At 42.3% G+C, this 24,084-nt stretch overlaps 1 protein-coding gene across 1 annotated transcript in view; it reads left to right on the top strand.

The window, feature by feature from the left end:
* The window catches only part of skib (v-ski avian sarcoma viral oncogene homolog b), a 32,971-nt gene extending 12,095 nt beyond the window's left edge, over nucleotides 1–20,876 (top strand). The window contains exons 2-7 of the mRNA XM_076760547.1: nucleotides 16,257–16,370; nucleotides 16,614–16,717; nucleotides 16,823–17,067; nucleotides 17,986–18,260; nucleotides 18,375–18,605; nucleotides 18,731–20,876. Of these exons, the coding sequence (XP_076616662.1) occupies nucleotides 16,257–16,370; nucleotides 16,614–16,717; nucleotides 16,823–17,067; nucleotides 17,986–18,260; nucleotides 18,375–18,605; nucleotides 18,731–18,952 (1,191 nt within the window). The 3' untranslated portion in view covers nucleotides 18,953–20,876. The remainder of the gene's footprint in view (nucleotides 1–16,256; nucleotides 16,371–16,613; nucleotides 16,718–16,822; nucleotides 17,068–17,985; nucleotides 18,261–18,374; nucleotides 18,606–18,730) is intronic.
* Nucleotides 20,877–24,084: the final 3,208 nt, after the last annotated feature.

The following is a 24,084-nucleotide window of genomic DNA, read 5'->3' as shown; positions in this document are numbered from 1 at the left end:
CGTGCAGAGTGGCTGGAGGGACAGTAAACTTTTATCACACTAATAACCCACCGTCACAGCTACCTTAATGGCTTAGGCAGCCATGCAAGGGGTTGCCTGGAGGTCAGGTTGAATTGCAGGACATAAATGGTAGATTCCAACCGGTAGAACAAATAAAGGAAGAAGAAAAAAGGAGGGACGTCCGAGGTGAGCAGAGGGGGAAGAAAGTTGTTATTGGAAGAGCAGATAATCACTTAAATTGATTTGCAGTAAAAGGAAGCCATTGATTGGGCCACTCTTTTATAACAAGGCGATCTTTGGCCTTTTAACCCTGTTTCCCACCCAGTTCTGCACACTCACAAACCTTGGACTCAGTCCGAGCATGCCGTCAAAGGGCACAACTCCTACACAAGTGACAAGTGAGTGAAAAGACTTGAGTTTGCCCGGCACTTGGTGAAAACATCGGTCAGAGAAGTGGTGGAAGAAGTTGTTTGAGAGAAAGGATTTGTTAATGGAGTTCAAATCTGAACTTTTTCTCAGATTCCTCTCCCTCTGGCTGAGGTGGACGTGTCTTGAGAGTGTTTGTTTTAGGTGAAGTCAGTGCTGGAACAGTATGTTGTGAACCGCAGGCCAGACTGTGGTTCTGCGGTTCAGCTTCGACCTGAATGCAGACTGCTCTGTTTGTTTTGCTTCTCCGTTTCTCAGGGAGAAATTTAGACGCTGCCAAAGTCCTGTGCTCACACCCAAGGCACGCAAATAAAACCCCTTCACACAGAAAAAAAAAAAAAAAAAAAAGTACCTGGGTGTAGTCGCTACATCTGGACCTCACCACCACCCCAGAGCAGGGGTACACATCTATTGGTGTCTCTCCTGTCCCGCTCTCGTCTTGTAAAAGGGGTCTTTGGGAGATGAGATGGCATTTGATTGTTTCAGTGGCAGGATGTTTGTGTGTTTTGTTCCAAGGCTTTTCATAAATAGCAGTTTTTATGTTGCTGAGGTCAACTGGTTTTACTAGACTGGAGAGGCAAGTCCAGAGGCAAGGAGGCCTCCCCACCATCTGGCAGCCATAAAAGGGGGAGCAGGAGGTTTTTAGTGGGGGTTTATGGGATGGTAGGGAGAGACATTGAAGGGAGGAGAGACAGGGTGGATGGTGGACTCTGGTTGCCCCCGAGCTGCAAAGCTTCCTCCGCAGTCTGAATGACAGGTCAGAAGTTCATTGCCTTCTTTTTCATCCTGCATCTGCCTTGTAAGGTGAAGGAGGTGACGGCTGGTTCAGAGTTCGAGGGCAAAGGGGAGGATGTCACCGTGAAGCTGTTATCGCTGCTGTGAATAAAGATATATTCTGGGCAAGAGATCTTTGTTTTGATTTAATGAGCTCGCTGTATTCTACAAGTGTTTCAGAGGACGGTAGCACAGTGAGTGTGTGTCCCCTTTGTTGTTGCATTGCCATCAGCTTGTTATGCTATGCAGAAGATCAGACCTGAGTCCTACAGATGGTGCAGAATTATGTGGCTGCGTAAACACTGGTGATTCAATGGCTTGGTGTTGTTTGGGTATGCGTCACCCTCTCAAAGCGCCCTGCACACCACAGAGTAACGAACAGTAAGCTGTTTTGTGCGACGACAGACCCAGGCTCTCTTTTTGTCCAGAAACAGCCTTACAGTCAGTCAGGTGGTGGCTTTATTTTGTTTGCACATCAGACTTAAGTGGGGGTAACAGCATAGTTAAGCCATGGAAAAAAAAGTGGAGTTTGAGGCCAATGAGATTCTTCATGGAGATTTCAGTGATGAAGACACTCCTGAGAGGCTCAGTTATGTTCTCCTGGAAGATTTCTTTCCCAGTTTTAAGAGCCTGAGCTGGAGCTGTCTGGTCCATCTGAAGCTGGATGCTCAGCCTTATAGGTTTTCCAGAATGGGGTTATCATTGCAGAGGACTGGGCTGCTCTGCTGACTCTGGCACTGATACCTCCCATAGAGATTTCATCTTTTGTTATGCTGCAGCTGAGATGTGTTAACCCTTTAGCCTCTTTAAGATATTTAGGTAACAGAAGATTACGGAGCTCTGTTTTACCCACTTAAATTGAGTGAAATGCTGCCATGTCCTCGTGTGTACATATAATTGTTGCGTAACCTTCAAAATAACAGTAAAATTCAATGTATTTGTCATATAAATTTGTTATATTGGCCTCATTCTCTTGCCAGTCTTGGGTTGGGTTTTTAGACCCTCTGCCGCTTTGCACAGTTTGTATATGAAGAGCGGAAAAGTGCTGACAGCAAAAGAATGAGAGCGTGTTTGGCAGGCACGCCCTTGTAGGTTTCTGTGTCACTCAACTCTAATAAATTTTTAATCGTTTCCTCGCTGTGGTATAGAGCTCAACATGCTCAGTCACACGCTATTTTATCTGTTCATCTAATAAAAGAGGAACAGACAGTGGAAGGTAGGGATTTACATTCATTAAGATCAAAAAGATCAGGAAAATAGCGAAGTTCATGTAACAGCCTGTTTTCTTACTTCATTATGTAGAAGATTCCAGCAATATTAGACACACGGAGGACAACCTCTCCCTGCTTATTGTAGGTTTACTGATACAGAAAAAGCCAGCAGGAGTGGATTAAAAGCGATGCTACCTGCCTCGATTAGAGCTGCAAAGACTAGCCGATTAATTAATGAGTCGCACCGCAGAAAGTCTATCGTTGATGGTTCCAAAATGTCCAAAAGGTGAGAATTTGTCGCTTTTCCTTATCTAATATTATAATAAACTAAAAGTTTGGGGGGTTTTATTCAAAATAATATGTGTTCTTTGGGCTCCTGCAAATTCTCAGTTTTCTGAGATTTAATTTTTTTTTTTTTTTTTTTTTTGACCAAATGATTAATCGAAAATGCAAACAGAAAATTGAATCCACAGCTAAATCGATGATTAGTATCACTGTTACTTGGAGTCCTTAGTTTGTATGATACCCTTTAGGTGGGTACCTCAGTATAATCTAGTGTAACACCAGGGGCAATTTCAAAGCAGCAACCTCAGTGGTGGCGGTGTCATTTGAAAGTCCTTATTATTGGGCTTACTGGAGTGCCTCCAAAAATTATCATGACAATAGTATTAAATATACTAACACTGCCAAGAACATTGATTGTACTTGACAAACTTTAGAGAAAGCATCAAAGGCACCTTCAAAGGCAACCACAGTGAAAGACTCCAGCCAGAGATTCACTGAGAGCCTCTCAACATACTTCGGCCTGTTTATTCGCCCACATTTTGCGTCATGTCACAGCCTCGAGCTTTAAGAGAAGGAGTGAAATAAAGCACAGGCCCTTGATTGAGAGGCTGGAAACGAGGGACTCTGCTCTTGCTTTAGTGGTTCCGTCCACTGCAGTGATTCAGGGGATAAAAATGTGGCCTGTGTCTCTTTAAGAGCGCTGGCCTGTCTGCAGAATGCATCAGTCCTGTGGAGCAGACACAGGCCAGCAGGAGGAGGGGGGTGAAGGGAGGAGCGTGGGGCTGTGCGGAGGGAGGAACGAGGACAGGAGGGAACAGCCGCAGTCTGGGCTTCCAGCCTCCTGGCTAGACTGCTGAAAGTTATTATTGAGTTCCTGTGTAGGGCCTCCCCTCCCTGCGGCATACTCCTCTGTGCTCACTACGAGGTGGACGGGGAGTGCGGGACAAGCAAAGGGAAAAGTTGGCAGCCTCCCATGCCCCTTTGCAATGACCTTATATGCAACAAATAAAGGATAATTTTGTTTGATTCTGTGTTTTTGCAAGGGTGAAGCCTCTGAAAGCCTCGTAAGACTGAGAGCAACCACACACCCTTACAGCCTTACAGCTGCTCGACAGCAGCTGAAACTGCGGCCTAGCTCACTGTAGTCTTAAGTTACAGTTTAGCAGACATGTCCTGTTTTCTTAGGAATGGCCTTAACTAGTCAAGACAAGAAGGTTGACAGTTCACCAATGAGAAAGCAGCGAACTAAATCCTCTTCTGGCGCGCTAAGTGATGAGAATGATTCAAGGACAGGTGGTGGGAGGACGACTTCTCCTTCAGTCTCCTTCAAATAACATTGTCTTTACAGTAAATGACGGCCAGGAATAAACTGACTTTTTAAAGCATGAATGTCGGGATAACGACAGAGATTATGCACAGTTTTAGTGTGAGTTTTTGCATTTGCAGAACAAGATAGTTTGCTTTTTTTTCACAGTGTAATTAGTCTCTTGTAGGATATATAGTCAGCGTCCAACCTGCTGTGGAGATTACATAGTTACACACATCATGCCCTCCTCTCAGGCCTGTGCCTGCCTGCAACACTAATCCCTGGCCGGCCTTCCCCTTTAGCAGCTACGTTAGGGCCACAAAGCGCCTGCGTCCACAGCTCAGCCCACAAAGGGAGAGACAGACTTTTATGTAATGCTCTGTCCGGTGTATTTGTTCTGAACCTGCTGTTGCTTCAAGCGAAGCTCCCTCAGGTTAACGGTGCCCAGCTGCTGCCTGTCCTACTGTACTGAACTTGTCATGGCTCTGGCTCGCTAAAAGCCTGAGCCCATTCAGCACCTGAGGCTCGTCAGGTTTTCCTGCACATATCTTCTGCAGCGTGTCACATATGTGGCCTGATTAATCCCAGCGTGCGTCTTCGTTCATGGTCAGTGCGATCATTCGGCCTCTGTTTTAAAGCCGTCTCAGCCAGGGTTTTGCAGGAAAGCTGGGCGAGGGGGGAAAACCCTGGCGCTGAAATGGGTATTTTGTGGAGTTCTGTTTGTTGAGTCAGAGCTTAGTTGGGCTCTACTGTTATGTGGTTGCCATGGAGAAAAACACAGGCTCTTGTGCAATAAAATCATCCAGGAAAAGACATTTCCAAGAATTTTTCAGAGTCAAGAAACAGACGGCAAATTGCAGAATTCATGAGGTGCTGCGGTCCACCACCCGCCCCTCTCAGCCCTCCATTTTAGAGCGCTCATATTCGTTTTATGGGAGCTGCCAGGCTCGAGCCCTCTCACCTAATTACTTCTGTAAGAAGATATGTTTTCCTATGAATGGAGGAGGGAAACAAAACCAGTGTTTAAGGATGGAATGTGTGATCTTAGGAACGGATGTTGTGGGTGTTTTATCCCCTATTTCCCTTACAGACAATTCCTTGAACAAGTGGAAACAAGTGAAATGCCATTTGATCTCTGTCAAATATTACTGTATACACACACTCGCACTGTGAGGCCCTCGTACATTTGAGACACATTGTTGCTCTGCCAGAGAGGAACATTTTCAGAGGCAATAACTCCTGGTGTAGTTTTGAAAATGTGTTGACAGTTAATTGGTTGAACACTTATAAAACCCACTGGTTTCCTTGGTATTTCTCCTGGAGCTGTGATTCTCTTCAGTTGCGTCAAGGCTCCTTATTGCGCTTTAATGTGAGGTCTTTTTATTCTTACTGTTTCCTGCCTTTCTGAATGGACCCATTAGCACTTTACAAATAGTGCAGCACTCTGGTCTTGCTTTCTAGCATTAGAAAAATGCCTCTTACAGCATGTAGTGGTGCAGCATAAAAGGCTATGATCCAGCATAAAAAGCTATGATCCTACGCTTTCAAGCCTGTACGCTAAATTTGAAGTTCAAAGCTAATTAAACCAAAAGAATGTCTCTAAAAGCCACATTATGTGTCTGTAGCATTAACTTTAATAGCACTTCATTGTTTGAGTGAACAGCGGTGGAGCACAGATTAGGTTTTCTAACCTGGTGACGAGGAAGGCAGCATTTCAACAGAATGACCAGAACGGTATCTATAAATTTCAGCAGGATTTATTACTTCGGTTCAGCCAATTAGCTCCGGAGCAGTTCTCAGGACGTATACTGTGTTGGTGAGGTGACATCACATGGGACCCTGAGTGAGCACTGACCCTAATTTCAACTCAACCTCTCACAGCTTTTATGACCTCCTCCCCTAGATCCTCCTCTGCCCCCGTCCTGTCCTCTCACACCTCTTAACCTCTGGTATTCATCCCATTTTCATCTTTCCAAATAAACCTGCCACCTGCCCTCCCCTCCGCCAGCTACTCCGGGGTGGGGGGGCTGGGGGTCATGTGGCACGGTGGCAGAAACCGCAGCTCAGCTGACTGCTGAGAGTCCCTTGATGGCTCATTGGTTACACGGTTGTTGCTGATTGGTTTATGGCTGAAATTAGCCATGTGTAACTGGGCTGAGGGTTACTGTTACTCAAATTAAATTATTTAAAGCTCAACATTCGCTGAAACTGTTTCACATATTTAGTCTGCAATATATGCTCATGAGGCGGAAACAGAGAGAGGGTCTGGTTGGGGGCTCAAACAATAACCAGCTACTATTTTGATATTTGATTAATCATTAGAGTAATTTTTCAAGCAAAGCTTTCTCCATTTGTAGCTTCTAGATTGCTGCTCTTCTTTGTCTAATGTGATCATAAACTGAATATTTTGGGGTTTTGGACTGTCAGTAAGACAAAATAAGCAATTTAATGACATTACCTCTGTTGTACCACTAATCAAGAAAATAACTGACAGAATAATCAATAATAAAAAAAGAATTATTTGCCGCTCTCGTCTAGTTGATAAAATTGGATGAGAAGACAGCAAAATGGTGGCCACACAAATCCCCTGTGAGGATCACGTGTGGAAAATTAATTTTCTCTTTACCCAGCAGGGATTTTTATTCACGTCGGCCTGCATATTTAAAAAAATTGAATCACAGACCAGTATCACAAGATATATGGTGATTTTGCCTGAAATAACATCTTGTCTGAGGTCCTGGGTCGAGGGTCATTATAAGGACTGTGGTGGTCTGTTTTATTCCCTGTACTCGGTTGTTAACATGGAGATCTGACTGTCCATCTGGCCTGTCAATCTCTCAGAATCTGGAGGTCTAGACTCTGCAGTCTGGACTTCTGTGACTAGCAGTCTGGACCCATGCAGTTGCTCTCCCTTCCCTCCCTCAGTCTCCCTCAGGCCTCCTGTCCTGACTTCTTCACCGCCTCTGCCCTGTGAGGGAGGCGCAGAGGAGTCGTCCAGTACCAGGTACTGTGGGTGATATAATGGTCTGTGTATTTGGAGCTGTTACTGTTTGGGTTGTAGAGAGGTTATCCAGTGACATTTTAATCGTCTTTCTGCCTTCTTTGCCATGGCATTAGTATTAATCTGCAGGATTAAAACCCAGCCAGTCAGACACTGGACTTGCTGTCTTGGTGTAGAGCAGAGGGGGAGCGTGTTAACAGCGAGAACGGCGGCGCACACTTCCCCGCGTACAGCCAGGGATGAGCTTATCAGTGACAAACCAAGGTTTCCAGCCTGGAGACCTCTGATGAGAGGATGGTTTGTTAACACACACGACTGTCTCAGAGAGTCGCTTTGAGAAACCACCGATTTACAGTCGTGTCCACAAACTCCAACACTGTTTTCTGTGTTCAGACATAAAATCCTATTTTCTTCTTTTATTCCTGAGGTTTGTTTTTTTTTTATAGGTCATGTTGCTTCATGTACAGTATTTTTCAGCCTTAAAAAGTAAAAATAATAACCCTGATGATGAGATGGAAAACTGCATTATGAGCCAAGGGCATGGAGTGTAAAATATGAGGGCGTTTTACAGACAAAGAGGGTCCAATGAAAGTTGCTCTTGAATTGCATTATGGGAAATGAAGGATTTAGTCTTTCCTCGTACTATGGACTAAAATATCTCACCGTCTGCTGCTTCTATTTTAATCTTTCTCGTGCGCATCCCCATCACTTAACTCTTCAAAATCGATCTTTTAATAGCTGCAGACATGTTGTCGTTGTTGTAGCTTGAAACACAGTTTGTTCCACTTCTTGTGAAAGAATATATAAATGTGTGCTTGTTGAAATTAAATTGCAGTGATGAGTTTCAACACAGCCAAACGAGCCATCTCTCTGTCATGAAATAGGCCTATTTATTTAAGTCCCTCCTTCACAGTGCAAGAATTACTTGACAAATTAAACCCAAATCAAATATCTGTTTGTCAGATTTGCTTATTGATCTCATCCAAGTAAACTGAGCAGTGTTCATTTTATTTGTTGAAATCAATTCCTTGTTCCTCAATGGCAGCAAATAAACTGGCACTGATGTGCGTTGCTGAGCCAGAGCTGTATTAGTTACGTTGTAGCTGAGAGGTGCAAATGTTGACATTACTCATTTTGGTTTGTGCAGAAGCCACTTACAGCCTTGAATGATAAAATCAGTTTAAACTGTATGAATCATAATTATGTCCCAAATTATAACTTCACGTAAAAGTAAGTTTCAGATCCTTTAAATACATGTAGATGCATCAGCTGCAGAGAATCAGATGAGTGTCAGTGTAATGCCAAGGGATTAAGCTTGCATGGCAAAGATGGCGTTGGCACTGCTGCACAACAGAGATCAAGTTCTGTGAAGGCACGCACACATGTATTGAAGTCAGGATACGGCCACACAAATGTTTTTCTGCAACACTGCTGCATTAAACTGAAGGAAATTTGAAGGATATTGACTGGTTTGCAATTTTGGATGGACACAGGAAACAGCTGGAATGCATTGAGAATTTCTCTATTTTAGGTGTGGGAAATATTCTTGCTCATTCCTATCTGGAAACCATTTTAGTCACCCCGACAAGGACTTTCTCACAAGAGTCTATGTGCAAGAGCACACAGACAATCTGCATTACTGTGTATTCCAGTGGTGTTGCGGCAAAAACTGGCTGGTCAGAGCTCATTCTTTGAGCAAAGGATACTGTTGAATAAAGGATGCAAAAAAAAAAGGAGAAAAGCAGTCATACTTACATGACTAAATATTTTATTTGTTTGGCTTCAAGCCTGAAGAAATCAACCTACTTTATTACAAGGAGTTGTTTTGTATGCAGAATCGACCAAAACCAAGTAGTAATTGGCGTATAAATCTAATTTCCTTACAAATTTGCAAACCCTTTCTTCTTTTATTCACAATGTTCCTGAAAGTTGCGTGAATACGTTTCAAGTAAGAATTCATTTTACCCTTCAGGAGCGCTAAATGAAATCCCGTGAACGCAGGTCAGCCATAGTCTGTCTTTGCTCTTTCTCTCTTTCTCTGTCTTTCTCGTTAACCTTCATCCCCTCCAGCTTCCTGGTTAGCACTGCAGCTGCTCCTACATTATAAGTGTGCTAAATGTGAATAGAAGCATAAAAGCATCGTTCGTGCACGTCTCTTTGTGTGTGTCCCTGCGAGTGTGCAGGAGAGTGTGTGTATATTTCTGCCTTCATCGGTTTGCAGACGCAGCCTTGTGTCTTCCTGCAGATCATGTGGCCTGATGTTTAACTCTCTTATTCCAATAGTGCAGTGGGGGGCTCAGACAACTATCTGCTGAATTTGGCACTATGTGCATCTAAAATTACACCAGTCACAGAGCACGTTTCATTTCCTAAGATAACTTTGCCTAACAACCATACCAAACATGCTCATGCTAATAATGTATAATCTGCGGTGATGTCTGTTTCGCGTCTTTTAGTCGAGGGTTTTCGTGTCTGTTGAAATAACTTATGAGCCCTTTGTACTGCGAGGTCATCCTCTGAGAGAGAGAGAGAGTGATTTGGACTCCGCTGTCAACATACTCTAAGAAAGGCAGGCGGGCATGTCCGTGTTGTTACGGTTGCCATGTTTGGACCTGAATTGGAATTCATTTCTCGCCGCGCAGTAGTACAGTAATCTTTCTTTTTGTTTGCTCTCACCAGCAAGATGATCTTTTCATGCAATAGCAGGGAATTCACTTCACCCAGGAACAGGTTTTTTCATGATGCAGAAACTAGAAATGAAACATGTCATCAAAAGATTACAGAGAGTTTAGTTCATCTCAATAGATTCACATTTGGACATGCTGGGGGAAGTGAATTAAACACAGTGTAATACATGTTCAGTATGTCTTCTCTGCATAAAGTCTCCATCTTATCAACTCAGCCTGTCTATATTTTAGACGCAAAAAATCTTCAGAAGTGGCCCCCCAAAAAAACTAGTGATATATGATATCAGGAATCTAATGTTAAAATTTTTCAAGAATTTTCCTGTGATCAGGAGTAATGCACATTAAAATTGAAAAAAATGAAACTTAATTTAAAAAAAATATATATCTAAAGCTGTGTGATTTGCATGGGAAATGGAAAAACACTCTTACTTTAACAGCACACATTTTAATAATTAATACCTGAAGCAAGTGGTGAAATGTAACCAAGCACATTTACTGCAGTACTTCACTGAACTTACCTTGATATTTCCAATTCAATGGTCTTAAAACATGTAGCGAAATACTATAGTTTTTACTCCACTACATTTGACAGCTGCGGCTATAGTTACCACCCAAATGAAGAAATGTGGTGCATTTGTGCAGATGAGCTCATCAGTAGTATATGAAATAGGTGAAATTAGCTGATAACGCTAATGATACACTACACAGGCTATTGTTATGAACTGAGTACTTCTACTTTTACTTAAATAAAGGACCTGAATACCTCCTCCACATCAGCTGAAACGACTCAATTATAGACAAAAAAGACTTCCAGGACAGGCATCTGTGCAATAGATATAAACAGAGCATGGACAAAAATGCCAGTTACATTACAAAATGGAGAACTGACAAGTTGAATAAAGTGGAAGCATATATGAAAATGTTATGTTGGAAATACCCTAGCTGCTTCCACTGGGGTCACTGGATCTCGTGTGGCATTCATTTTCCATACAGCTCACTTTATCAATGGCAGACAAACGCAGCCGAACGCTGCTTTAACGCTCTGTTTTATATGTGTCGAGCCAGCCGCGCAGACCTGATGGGATATTTTCCACCTTTAGCGACAGCAGCTCGCCCTGCGTCCGCCTCAGACCTCATCAAGTCTCAATCCCAAAGACAATTAGGACAATCCAATAAGCTTTACTGTAATGCCGACCTTATGCCAAGCCCTGCAGCTCTCTTTGTGTGTCCCTACTGTCATGGCTCAGTACATAAACAATATGTGCTCAAACTGGACACGACAGAGACAGAATAAATTGATAAATTAAGCTAAGATTTAGCGAGGGGAAATGGGAGCTTGTGCTGTGTCTGTGTGGTGCAGGGATGAAGTTTCAGGGATATTCTGGGCAGACACCAATAATTTTCCCCCAGCTGTTACGAGGTGACCACAGGGCTTTATATAAATCAAGGGACTGTCGCACAATTTATGCAGTGAGAGTTGAATAGAAAGCTCGAGGCATCCCTGTGAATATCCACACCAAACTACAGGGATCAGATTACTAAAACTAGTATTCTCTCACTTCCAACTAAGGCCGTTACCCGAGTGAGCTGTGCCAGTTGGTGTGCCCTTGAGTGAGACAGCGCCCCACTAAGCACATGTCGATCTGCGGATTACATTCAGGGGTTTAGGAGGGGAAAGGAGGCTGTAATCTGAAACTGTTGTGTCTTGTTGCTGTGCACTTTTCTTAATACCATGCTATCATGCAGCATGCGTTGGTATTGTATGACTGTTGCCCGAGGAAGTTCAGCTGGGGAAACTATTTTTGTCTCGCCAGATGAGTGCTGCCCCATGTTTCATTCCTCGATCGTTTCATTTGAGTCTTCTAAGCGTCGTAAATGATGCTTAGCCAGCTGTCATCGGCTTCCCCGCGTCAAAAACACGAGCATTTTAAAGACTTGTCAACATGGCGAGAATACACAAAGGTGGGTGAAGTCAGAAGAGGAATAGTTGCACGAGAAGATTGATGCCACTCTCATGTGTGCAGCAGCCGGTTAGCTTAGCTTAGCATAAAGACTGGAAACAAGTAGAAACAGCTAGCCTGGCTCTGTCCAGAGGGAACAAAGTCCACCCACTGTACCTCTGAAGCTCACTAGTGGACGTGTTATATCTGATTTGTTTAGTTTTGGCCAGCTGTTTCCAGTTTCCGGTTGTAGCTTCATTTTTACTGTACAGATGAGAGAGAGAGTGGTATCGAGCTTCGGATTCAACTCTCTTCAAGGGGGTGAATTGGTGCACACCAGTTTCTTTTATCTCTGACAAAAAGTCTGGCGAGGCAACGAACACAGCAGCCAGAAGCCTGATTGAAGACCCCCCACACTGAGTCGTCTTCTTCCCAGGCTTCTGCTCCTCCGCCCCTAATGACAGTTGAAGTTCACTTTCACCTCACCAAGTTGAAAACATCACGGTTAAACTAAGCCTGCATCGCGACAAATGGCAGCCCTGGTTGGGTCACAGACTTTCTACATCAGGGCTCAGTAAATAAATATTGTCGATTAGCTCCATGTTCAAGTGAAATAACAGTTCAATCCCCATCACGCTCCAGTTAGCACAATATTGACAAGTTATTCTTCAAGCAGGTCAAACGCTCTGCTCTTAGAATAGATATTGATATGTTTGCGATGTGCTGTGTTTCTCTGTGATTATCTGCCATGCCAGCCTGAAAATAGCTGGGGCTTATCCTGGCATTGTCATGCCATTATATGGTACTAATTAAAAAATAAAGCATTTCTGCTCTTGCCCAGCTGCTATTAGACCCTGTTTAGCCTACAGGTTTGCTTTGAAACGCTCCCTCATTACAGCGCCTGAAAGAAATATCATACAATAGCAAGTTGAAAAGGGCAATGCTTGAATGGAGTCTTAAAGGAGAGGCTGTACTTGGCCTTCAAGTATACATTCCTTCAGCTCAGTGCTTCCTCTGTGGCCCCGCTCCCCTGGCCCACCCCCCTCCCACTCAAGACTCAGTTCCCACAGGGGACTCGGCCAAAGCAAACTCCTCAGAGGAAGTCTCCCTCTCCTACCAGTGAGAGAGAGAGGGAGAGAGAGGGATGTCCTATCATCTGGCTCAGTGGGACCTGCTAGGCAGTAGGATGTGCAAGGAGGGTGTTATGACTCCGTGGCCATGCTATGTCTATGATGTGGTGGTGAGTTAAGCCCGTGCGGCTGCTCTCCTGTGAGGTCAGTGTCAGATTTAGCCAGCAGGTCCCTTGTGGTGTCTGGGAGTGTCTGTTTTCTGACTCTATTATGTCTAGCGCTCATAGCCTTCCTGGAGCTGCAAACCTCAGGGTAGAAATAGTACCAGACAGGCAGACATCCTTTGTCGGGAAAACAACAGTCACGTCAGTAATTACAGAGTCTGATTACAGCAGGGCAGCAGTTCTTAGAAAACCACGGGCCTTGAGTCAGGCAGGTGAGGGGTCGAGTCACCATTGCTGCGCGGGACGCAGTCAGCAGGAGGTCTGGGTTAAAAGAATTACCCCACAGAAGCAAAATCAAACAGCATTGTGTGTGTGTGTGTGTGTGTGTGTGTGTGTGTGTCTGTGTCTGTGTGTGTGTGTCTGTGTGTGTCTGTGTGTGTCTGTGTGTGAATGGGTGTGTGTTTTTTTATGGTTACAGGTTAGACAGGTGAAAAGAGTTATGAGTCAGGGAGGGATGACAGGAGTGTCCAGACAAACGTGGTGTTCATCTCATGAAATAACCAACAGTACGAAGCGTCAGAACAGAAGTGAGACGGCGGCATGATAAACTTTTGTTTTAGTTATGGATTAATTGGTAAGACTTTACTTCAAGTCAAAATATTTAGCATTTGAACGATATGTTCATAAATCCTTACAGCTACATCTAAACCGTTTATTAAGTCTTTATATGCTGCTTCATAGACGGTGGTGGAAGAAGTACTCAAAGCCTTTACTTAAGTAAAAATAGCAAAACCACACTGTGAAAATACTCCACTACAAGTCAGTCCTGCATTCAAAACCTTACATGAGTAAAAGGATGTACGTTTTATCAGAAAAATGTATCAAATGGAAAAGTATTCATTGTGCAGTAAAATGGCTCCTGTCAGTGTTTCCCTATATATATATGATGTTTTTGGGTTAATGTTACTGCTGCGTTCATGTGCATGTTGCATCTTACTGCTGTAGATGTTTAAGGTTGAGCTCATTTTAATTACTTCTTATGTTGATGGATAGTTTAATCTACAGCAATGCAGCATATTCTGTAAGATCATCATATGTTTGTGGCGCCGCCGTCCTGTGAGAACCACAAATCTCTAAAAACAGCCTGTTTTCAGCTTTGTCACGATGTGTTTTATAGCTAATCCAAGAGGCTTTTTAAATAGTTTATTTAGTTTATGAAGGACAAGAATACGCTTTATGGGTGTTCCAAACCACCAAATACGTAGTTTTCCCCGCATAGAGAGGGTATGAAAAATTGTAATCTGAAAAGTAACAGTAACTATAGAAAAATGGAGTGTAAGTAAAAAGCACATTTGTTGGTGAGATGTGGTGAAGTAGAAGTTAAAAGTTAAAGCATAAAATGGAAATACTTGAGTAAAGTGCAAGTACCTTGAATTTGTGTACATTTACTCAGGTACAGTACTTGAGTAAACATGCTTAGTTACATTTCACCACTGTTCAAATAGTAGCAGCAAACATTGACAAATGTGCTGTGCAGAGAGAAGACAAATATAAAATCAGATAAATACACAAAGATAACAATGACGATCAATAGTTGTGGATACAAGTACGAATATACAAAAGGCATATTTCACAGAGAGCCAATGAATAATTCAAAGCAGTTATATCCTCATAATGGCTTTCAAACGCTAAAGAGAGGAGATGGGTCTTCAGACAGGTTTTAAGATATCAATAAAGGAGAAGATATACGATCATGAGGGCCAAAGTTTAATAATGAGGAGTGTAGAATGAAGAGCAACGATTGGTCAGGAGATCTGAGGGCTCTGAAGGTACTCATTTTTTACTTTAATCTATAAAATGGCAGAAAACAGTGAAAAATGCCCAAAGTGACGTCTTAAAATTGAGTCAACCAACCATCCAAAATGACAGCAAATTGAAATGATTATTAAAACTCTTGTAGAACCATCAACAAATTTTATGTTTTGCCGTTTTTTGCTTAATTTTCTTGCTTTTGTCTCAGATACTTCGGTATCCGTAGTTAGTAGTTAGTACAGTACCAGACTTGACTAACACCTCCACCCATGAGCACACTGTACCAGACACACACACACTCCTACACACACACACACCGACACACATACACTCCCACATACGCACATATGCATGTCTACACCCGCACCCACCCACCTCCCCAGGCGTCCCGACACCCACTCATAGCTGCGCACACACACACACACACACACACACACACACACACACACACACACACACACACACATACACACTTATGCAGCGTCTGGCTTGGTGGAGAAAAGCTGTGAGACGTGATTCATTACCAGCCGGGCTTCTCGCTTAATGCTAAATGAGGTTTGTCATTAATTTCCATCTTGAGGTGATTACAGCGAGCGGCGATTAAGGTTTCGCAACTACACGCAACCCTGCTGGAGTGTTTTCCATTGAGGATTTTGAAGGTAGACGGAGCGATAATGTCTCTTGAATCGCACATGCAGACGAGGAGATGGGAGTGTTTGCCATTCCTGCAGGCAGAATGTCATAGTAGTGAGTAAGAGAGTAGCAGGCAGGTCTGTGCTGGCCTCTGCGCCTGCCCAGGTAAACATATCCTCTGTCTGACAAGTGCGGACCTGAGGGCTGCGGAGGTTAGCTATCTCAACACATGGCCCTGCAGCTTGCCACACACACAGACAATATATACAATCGGGGGCTCTGGAGATTCAGATTTTTATGGCTCTTAACAAGGCAGATGCTTCCCTCCTCAGGTTTTTTAAGCTCGAACATTTCATGACTCGGGAGCCCTGCGTTAACATGCAACTCCCTCTGAACACTTCAACTCAATCGTCTGTCAGATCTGAGTGCAATTACTTTAATTCGTCTCCCTCTCTGTCTCCCTCTGTCTCTATATTGCAATATTTCTGTGGTTCGGGGAGTCGATCTGCTCCACCTGATGGCGCCTCTTCTGCCTGGCAGGGAGCAATGTAGCCCTGCTGGCTGCCAGCCAGACCAGCTTGAGTGTCTGCTCAGCTCAAAGCTCTGCTCACACACACACACAAACACACAAACATGCAGACATGCCAAGCTCAGAGACTGAACGCTTACACAGATGCATCTTCTATCCCCCTTGTTTCTCTGTGGCTTCTTCTCTGTTTGTCTGTTTTTTTTATTGTCTTTCTGTGACTCTCTGCTGTGTAAAAGGTCACGTCATGTTCTGACAAATCTGTGTGTTGCTTATGAATAATGCCATTTACAGTCATACAGTAGCATTTTTAGAAGTTGTGGGCTCTTGAAATATCCACTGTACTCCATGATGTAATATCTGCACTTTATCTCTGCAGGGATCGTGATGATTAACCGTCTATTCTCTCTTCTCTCTTCAGTCTCCCAGCCCGGTCCCAGTCAAGAGGTCCAAATTCAACAAATTACAATCTCCAGCAGCTGACAAAGACAGGAAACCTGACTGGTTACAATCGCTGTCGAAGTCTGCACACAAGGTTTGTACGCTGCGCCTGTTGCTAGTGTGAAACCGGATTTGCTGTTAAGCTCAAAGGTCAAAAGGATGACATAAAAGCCATTGTCCTATTGAATCATCACATTATCATCGATGTACGACCTCTAATCATTCTGCCTTGTTAAATGAAGAGGGGCCTTAGAGTGTGTTCGTCATGGCTGATTTAATGCTCAGTGGTAGTTTACTGTGACTTTAACCAGGCTTGTTGTTTTGTTTGTTCTTCCAGGACCTGAAGCAGGTCCAACTGAAACAGAGGCCCTCTGCTTTCCGCCCCTGGTCTCCTAAAGCAGCAGAAAAAGAGAAACCAGCGACTCAGAATGAGGTGGAGAGGTGAGTCATCCGAGGAAAGCTGCGATAGTTTCAGTTTTAAAGAGATGATGTGTGTTAAATCAACCAGTTCAGTTCTTTAAATGTACCTGCATTGTACCTCCACAGGTCCTACTCAAAGAGTCACGAGACTTTGGCGGCTCCCAATCTGACACTAGCTCCCCTGGCCCCTCCGGTCCATCCCAGGGACAGCCACGCTCCTGGCAGGGGGCCTGCAGCCATTTCCAAGCCGCTACAGGAGCTGCATAATGGAGACACACAACCTGCAGCAAAACCGGCCCCCTCCAGTACCGCCAACCGACCCGACGACATGGACACAGATGGAGAGATTGATGTGGATGACTGTGATGATCGTGAGTACCACCCGTCAGCTGGAGCATAGAATAATCCAGAGAAACAAATTGAACACTACAAGAGTCAGTTGATATAAGACACCGATTTTACAGTTACAACTTGTATTACACAGTGAGCCCTGCTGGAAATAAGCCATACAAGAGCAGCTTGAGGGCGATTCCTGTGCAGGTCCGCCACCTGGTGTTTAAAGGAAGAAATACAATTGAGATAAAAGTTGTCTGCAGATTTTGCTGTTTTGTAGCCACAAAAAAAACATGCAATACCTCTACTTAATTTCCATGCATTATTATTAATAAAATATACATTTGAGTGTATGTATATATTATATATTTTTTATTTTCTTTGCACCAGAAGCTGCAGAAATGAAGTTTTAGTTTTGGTTTCACCTTTTTTTATTGATGCATGCAGCTATGAAAAATGTTCTGTCTACATGCTTTATCACAGTAATTCCCAACTTGTAACAGTACATGGACAGATTGTGGAATAGCTCAGCCAATTAAAAAAAAAAAAAAAAATCATACATTTGTAATTATAAATAAATTGCCGTTTGAAAGTCGTGGATAAACCATTGAAATATTTAGCTAAACCAACAGGTTGAAAGAGTTAATGGATCAGCTGAAAGTAATGAAGTTCAAATAGTTGGCTACAAGTAATGGTGAAATGGTTAAATGTAAAAGATAAACAATTTAAATGTCCAGGTTCTGTATCTAAGCACATTAGTACGAGAGTAAACGTGAAAATGGGCTGTGGGGGGACATCAGACTGAAAGGTTTTAGAGAAGTAAGGTGGACGTATATAATCTTTCAGTTTTCAGAGATTCTGTTGTGTCTCGCAGTGCTACCAGCTTCATCACAACAACAGCCAACGTAAACATTCTGTATTAATAGTGCTGAACTCTCTCTCTCTCCCTCCCTCAGGTCCAGTGCCAGCTTCTTCCCTGGCTTCTCCTCCGTCAGCCTGTACCAGCATGTCTCAGACTCTGACCTCGCAGAGTGTCGCTCGACCTCAGGAGGCACCCGCCTGGCTGTCAGGGACCGCTTGCCCAGAGTTAGACACCCTGAGACAGATGCTGTACGGAGGCATGGACACCAAAGAGGCCCGGGAGAAAGTCCTGCAGGAGATCGTCAGGGTGAGAGTGAAGCAGGAGGAGAAGCTGGCGGCCGCTGTGCAAGCTAAACGCAGCCTTCAGCAGGTATCATATCCTGTTCTTGTGAGATACAAAGTGGTGGAGATGAAATGACAGTAATCTCTGAATGAATATTAGGAACACGGTTTGGAACACGAAACAATTGTGATGTTTTTACAGGAATTGGAGTTTGTGAGGGTGGCAAAGAAAGGCCGTCTTCGTGAGGCCATCGAAGCCAAGCGCAACCTGCGAAAGGAGATTGAACGCCTTCGCGTGGACTGGGAGAGGAAGATGAGGGACGCGGAGGAGTCTTGTGGGCGGCTAAAGAGAGAGCTGGAGAGGGAGAGACAGCTGCGAGTTTGTGACAAAGGCTGTGAGGCTGAACGTCTCAGGGTCAAGTATTCCACTCAGGTGAGATGTCCTCATAAGATGCCCACAGTCCCCAAAACCGCACATATGTAGTTTGCGATTTTCAAATCCTGTCCTTCATTTGTGTTTGACGTGTACTGACTGTTGTGTCGGCCTGTGTTGTGCAGATTGAAGAGTTGCACGTGCAGCTACAGCAGGCAGAAGCTGATCGTGAGCAGCTCAGACAGGAACTTCAGCACGAGAGAGAAGCTCGTCAGAGCCTGGAGAGCGTTGTTAAAGACCTGCAAACCCAGCTGGCAATGCAGGCCGACAGCAGCCATCCTGGAGACCCCAAGGACGCAAACACAGACGCACACAGACAGACCACACAGCACACCAATGGATCCTAAAGTTGCACATTCACAACTGGAGAAAAAGACTCAGTGTAAAGGAGCATGGTTCAGGACTTTGTTGCACCTCCTGTTAGGGAAAAGAAACTCAGCAAAAGTCAGTTTTGTAGAGGAAAACTGTCATATATAATATGATATGACATAAATCAATATTATTATGACAATATATGAATTTTATGAAATGAACTGGAAAGTAGCATGATCTCTGAGCATGTTGTAGAGCGTGAATTTGAGAAAGACTTCTTCAGTGATGAACACATCTCTCCAGTGACATCAGAGCCCTCGGTTAGACACCTGACGCTGTCCAAGGATTTTATTTTGGTATAAGCTATTCTAAGATGTGCAAATATAGCCACATAACACTACTTGAATATGAAGGGAAGAAACATGTTGCGCCTGGTGAAACATGAGCAGATGATGAAACTCTTGGTGCCACAAAATATTGGTACACTCAAAGGTGTCGTTGCAGACCACTGGAAACAAGAGACACCAGTTTACCACTATTTACTTTTAATATCAGCTTGCTTTTTATAACTGTGTAGAGGATGTACTTTTTAAGAAATATTGCTTGCGCAGCACTGTTATTCCACAGGCAAGAAAAAACATCCATATACAAACATGTACGCATGTATACCAGCTTGTCTACCTTTTGTATTTTATAAACCTGAAGTATTAGAGGTTACAGGTGGGCTGCCTTCAGGTCCACCACTGTTTTATGCTTAGATATTTTATGGAAGTGTTACTTTTTAATATTATGATGCAACTTTATTTGTTGTTTGAATATTGTTTTCCAGTAATGTTTTCGCAACCAAACCATGTGATAAATATAGCAAATATTCTTGCCCACGTTAGTGCAGATAAGTCTACAAATGCCCTCCTAAAAGAAAAAAAAACAAAACAAAAAAAACTTCAATATCTGTCTGTTTTTGTTGAAACGCGGTACTTCTGATTTTCTATTGAGTATTGTAAAATAATTTATATTCTATGATAATTTGCTGCCTATCAAAAGAAAGCATTCATTTTTAGTCACTGGTGTTAGGGCTCTTAAATCAACAAATGCTGTTTATATGAACAACATTTCTACATATATACAAAATATGGATATATATTTTTTTACTTTAAAAAAAAAAGGAATTGCACTTTTTAAAGAAAAGAACCTTGCATTGTGCATTGTACTCCCTGTTACATTTTTCAAAACACAAGTTAACATGAACTTTGAATTTAAACACACTTTCCTTCATTATCCTCTGATGTAAATACAATGATATTGTAAATAAGATATTTGTTGGTATGTTTGCTTGCTCCAGACTTAAATTGATTATGAATATTATTTTTTGCTCTTACTTGAAACCAAAAAGAGGTTATATTGGATTTGCAAACCTGCAATTTCGTAGTTGTGTCCCTGAGTATCATTGCAATCACAGGGCATTTAGCAGAATGGATGGACGTTGGTTTAAACAAGGAGAATGAAACCATCAGCGGTCGTGAGCGTGACCTATCAGGAGTTTTTCTAGGTTTGACACACCAACAGAATATTAAGATTTGCCCCTTGATTTTGTTTATTTTGAAAAGATGTTTATTATTTGAATTATAGAGTATATATTACACCACAGACCAAAAACTGAAAAACGGATTTGAAATCTCTGCACCTCCAGCTCCCTCGTCAGATAGAGTAGAAGCAACACCTTGTGGTTTCATCCTTAGGTGCTCTCGTATATTTTAGACAAGAAACACTTTTATGTCTTATCATTATGATACCCTCGCTCAGTATTTGTTGGGTACAGTGTAATAGCAATATCCATTTTGTTAGCTGATGCTGTTGTAGTTTTGGTTTGGAAGCAGGGGTTCACTTGCCCTTTGTTTCAATGTTTTCTTTTCCTTCGGAAAACTTGTATAATATCCATTAAAATCGAAATCAATCCTACGGTGTTCAGTGAAGTGGGTTTTTTTTAACACAGTATGTGTGCGTGCGTGCGTGTTTGTGCGGCGGCGGGGGAGTAAATTGCCATGAAATTAGTTGCATACATTCATGGTTCCCAGACGATGAATCCTAAAGACTTTGGTGATGCACTGACTTTTCATTTAGCGCCACCATCAGGTGGTGTATGAGGTTTATTAGGCTTACCTGCAAAATTATAATCATTCCCATCAGCGCTGTGTCTAGTGCTTTTTAACAAATGTTGGCAAACTATCATGGTAAAATAAGAGAATGAACACAGATAACATTGTACCTGCTTAACATTGGCATATTAGCAGGTCATTGGACGCGTATTGGCATGCTGACGTGAGTATTGAGCTCAAAGCACTGCTGTGTCTATGTACAGCCTCACAGAGATCTGAATGCTTGCAACTTGTTATCCCAACAGATGAGGACAAAAACACCTCTTTTTGCACTCAAGGCTACTATTGTGCCAGGAAAATGTATAAAAGGTTAATCTAAATGTATGAGAAAGTCATTTTCTAAAAGAACATGTGATGACACAATGAGTCTGAAGGGGACAGATTGGCCTGCAGTTACTGCAAAGACGTTAAACACCAGGTGTGCCAGCTGATTGCTCAGCTGCTTCAATTAAGCTGACGACGTCACAGACCTCAAGCAAACCAAAGAATTGTGCAATCACTGAGGAGGAATTCAAAGAGATATAGAAACTGCTCAACTATTTCGGAAGAGCTTTCAACAATCTCTAAAGAGAAAATGATAATAGATATGAATAGATATGATGGGAGAGATCAAGGAAGTGAAGAGACAAAATGTTGAGAAGGATAAGAGGAGCAGTGGCTGCTCCCACATGACCAAACTATCAGCAGGCTGGAGACCAGGCTTCATATGCTGGGGGTGGAGAACCCTCTGTGCATTAACTGGACTCCCTTAAGCAACAGTTGATTGCTTTCCTGGACAAAAAAAAAGGCATATCTGTGGACAGAGGGGTGCCATCCTCTCCCCTGAACAAACAAAGGGGAGAATCCAGCATTAAATAGCAAAAAGAAACACACTGCTCAGACAAGGGAGAAAGCTGAAGGGATCCAACATTTATGTGAAAGAAAAATGTTGGCATTGCACACTTTCTGAGAAAAAAGAACAAGATCCAATCAATGTGGGCAGCAAACTGCAAGGTGTTCATAAAGCTGAGTGGGTCACCAGCGGAGGCAAAGTGCTGGTCATCAGGGAGATTGTCAGAATTGGACAAGTATGATGACAACTCCTGTGAGAGCAGCACACCAAAGAAACAACTGAACATTACTCTTTTAAAATGAGTGTTTACTTGAACTCAGCTCACTGAGAGCATAAAGCGTAACTGACTGTGGACTGGAAGGATGATGGATTGTTCAGAAAATGCACCTCGAAAGGCAAAGACGAGACTATTTCTGTGTGGAAATATTTCAATAGACAAAGACTGATACAAGGAGCCAGGGCGAGGATTATTCCTTTCCGTTCAAAGACATGGTTGGTGATTGAGTTTGGAGAAATGGTATCATCAGACTGTGTGGATAACAGGACTTGAGAACTATGAAAAGCTGAACTTGAATATTTTTGACTTAATAGAGCACAAACTGTACAAAACACAGAACAATTCAAAAGCAGTGTGATAATGGAAGATACCTACACTTCAACAGTAGAAGCTTTTTTTGTGATTTTACAAAAATCAAGGACTCTCTGAGACAATTCGCCACGTGTGAGACAATGTAGCTCCAGTATCAGAGATTTGGCTCTGCAAAGAGAAAGGAGCAGATGTGGAACTTGAGGGCTACAAGCTATTTACTATCAATAGAACAAACACAAAGGGAAGAGGAGTTGCCTTGTTCGTGAGTAATTATTTCAATGATTCTGCTCAAAAACAGCAGAAAGAATGTCAGCAACAATAGAAAATCACGATTTGTGCCAGCAGAAATAAATGTGGAGAAATCTAAATATAATTATAAGCTGTTTTCTATAGAAATCCAGGATCCTGTCTTGACAGGATCAGTGACAAGTTCAGTGATATGTATGATAAAACGAATGACAAGTAGATGGTTTTCATATGTGGGAATGTAATGTAGATGTGTTCAATCCACATGAACGCAGAAAGAAATTGGACTTAACACATACAATGTGCAGTATAAGTCTATTTCCTAAAACAAGTGACAGTGAGACATCAATAGATAACATCTTTACCAATGAAACTGGAAGTAGAGCAGCAACTGGACAGCTTTTTAAGTGACCACCTTCCTGTTTTTGCAACCTTGCAGAACTTTATAACATTGAAACTCACAGAATTTAATTAAACTCAGCCATACTTGAAATAAATACTATTAGTAGGATAGCACACTCAAGGCTTTGTAACTATCTTGATAATCTCAGGTTGTGCAAATGAACAATGGTTAATCTGGATTGCTGAGGCTCATGTGTGGGGTTCCACAGGGTTCAGTGTTGGGTCCAAAGTTATGTTGTCGATTAATGATATTTGCAGCAAGTTGCAAAAGTTTGTTTTTGAGCAGCTTCTGCATACAGAGGAAACTTTTTATTTCATTAAATGTAATTTCAACTAAATTTATATTGCTAGGTTATCAAACAAATAATCAATAATAATCAATTACAAATCTTGATAGATAATGTTGAAATTGAGTTTATGAAAATACATTTTTGGAACCAACTCTACTGGTGACCACATATGAGTCATTCAAAAACAAAAATGTGAAGTCCATTGCGATATTGCAAAACAAAAACAGAATTTTTCTGTTTGCTAATATTTCCATACAATGATTACTGTGTGGAGCTTTCAGGAACCCCAAACAATCACAAATCAGAAGAATTTGCATGTAAACTAAGGCAAAGATTAGAACAAAATGAAGATGGAAACAGTTAAAAGAGTTCATCTGTGGAACATTATGGAAAAGGAAATAAAAAGAAAATGAAAATGTGCAAATAGATTCAAAAATAAGATGATTAATGAATGTAAAAGTGAGGTATGAACACTTTGTTTGGGACTGTTGGGTATATGTCACTTTTTCAGTCAGTATAAACTTGATTTGTTGCTTTTTCAAAAACAAAATTACTTGTGATTATTTCATTTCTTATTTATTTACATGTGTAGTTGTGTTTTCTAAGTTGCAAATGACCAAAATAAACTTAACAAAACTGTGTGAAGCATTTC

This window comes from Chaetodon auriga, chromosome 2 (assembly GCF_051107435.1).
Source record: "Chaetodon auriga isolate fChaAug3 chromosome 2, fChaAug3.hap1, whole genome shotgun sequence".
In the NCBI taxonomy this organism is placed as follows: domain Eukaryota; kingdom Metazoa; phylum Chordata; class Actinopteri; order Chaetodontiformes; family Chaetodontidae; genus Chaetodon; species Chaetodon auriga.
This window is presented reverse-complemented; position numbering and strand designations above follow the sequence as displayed.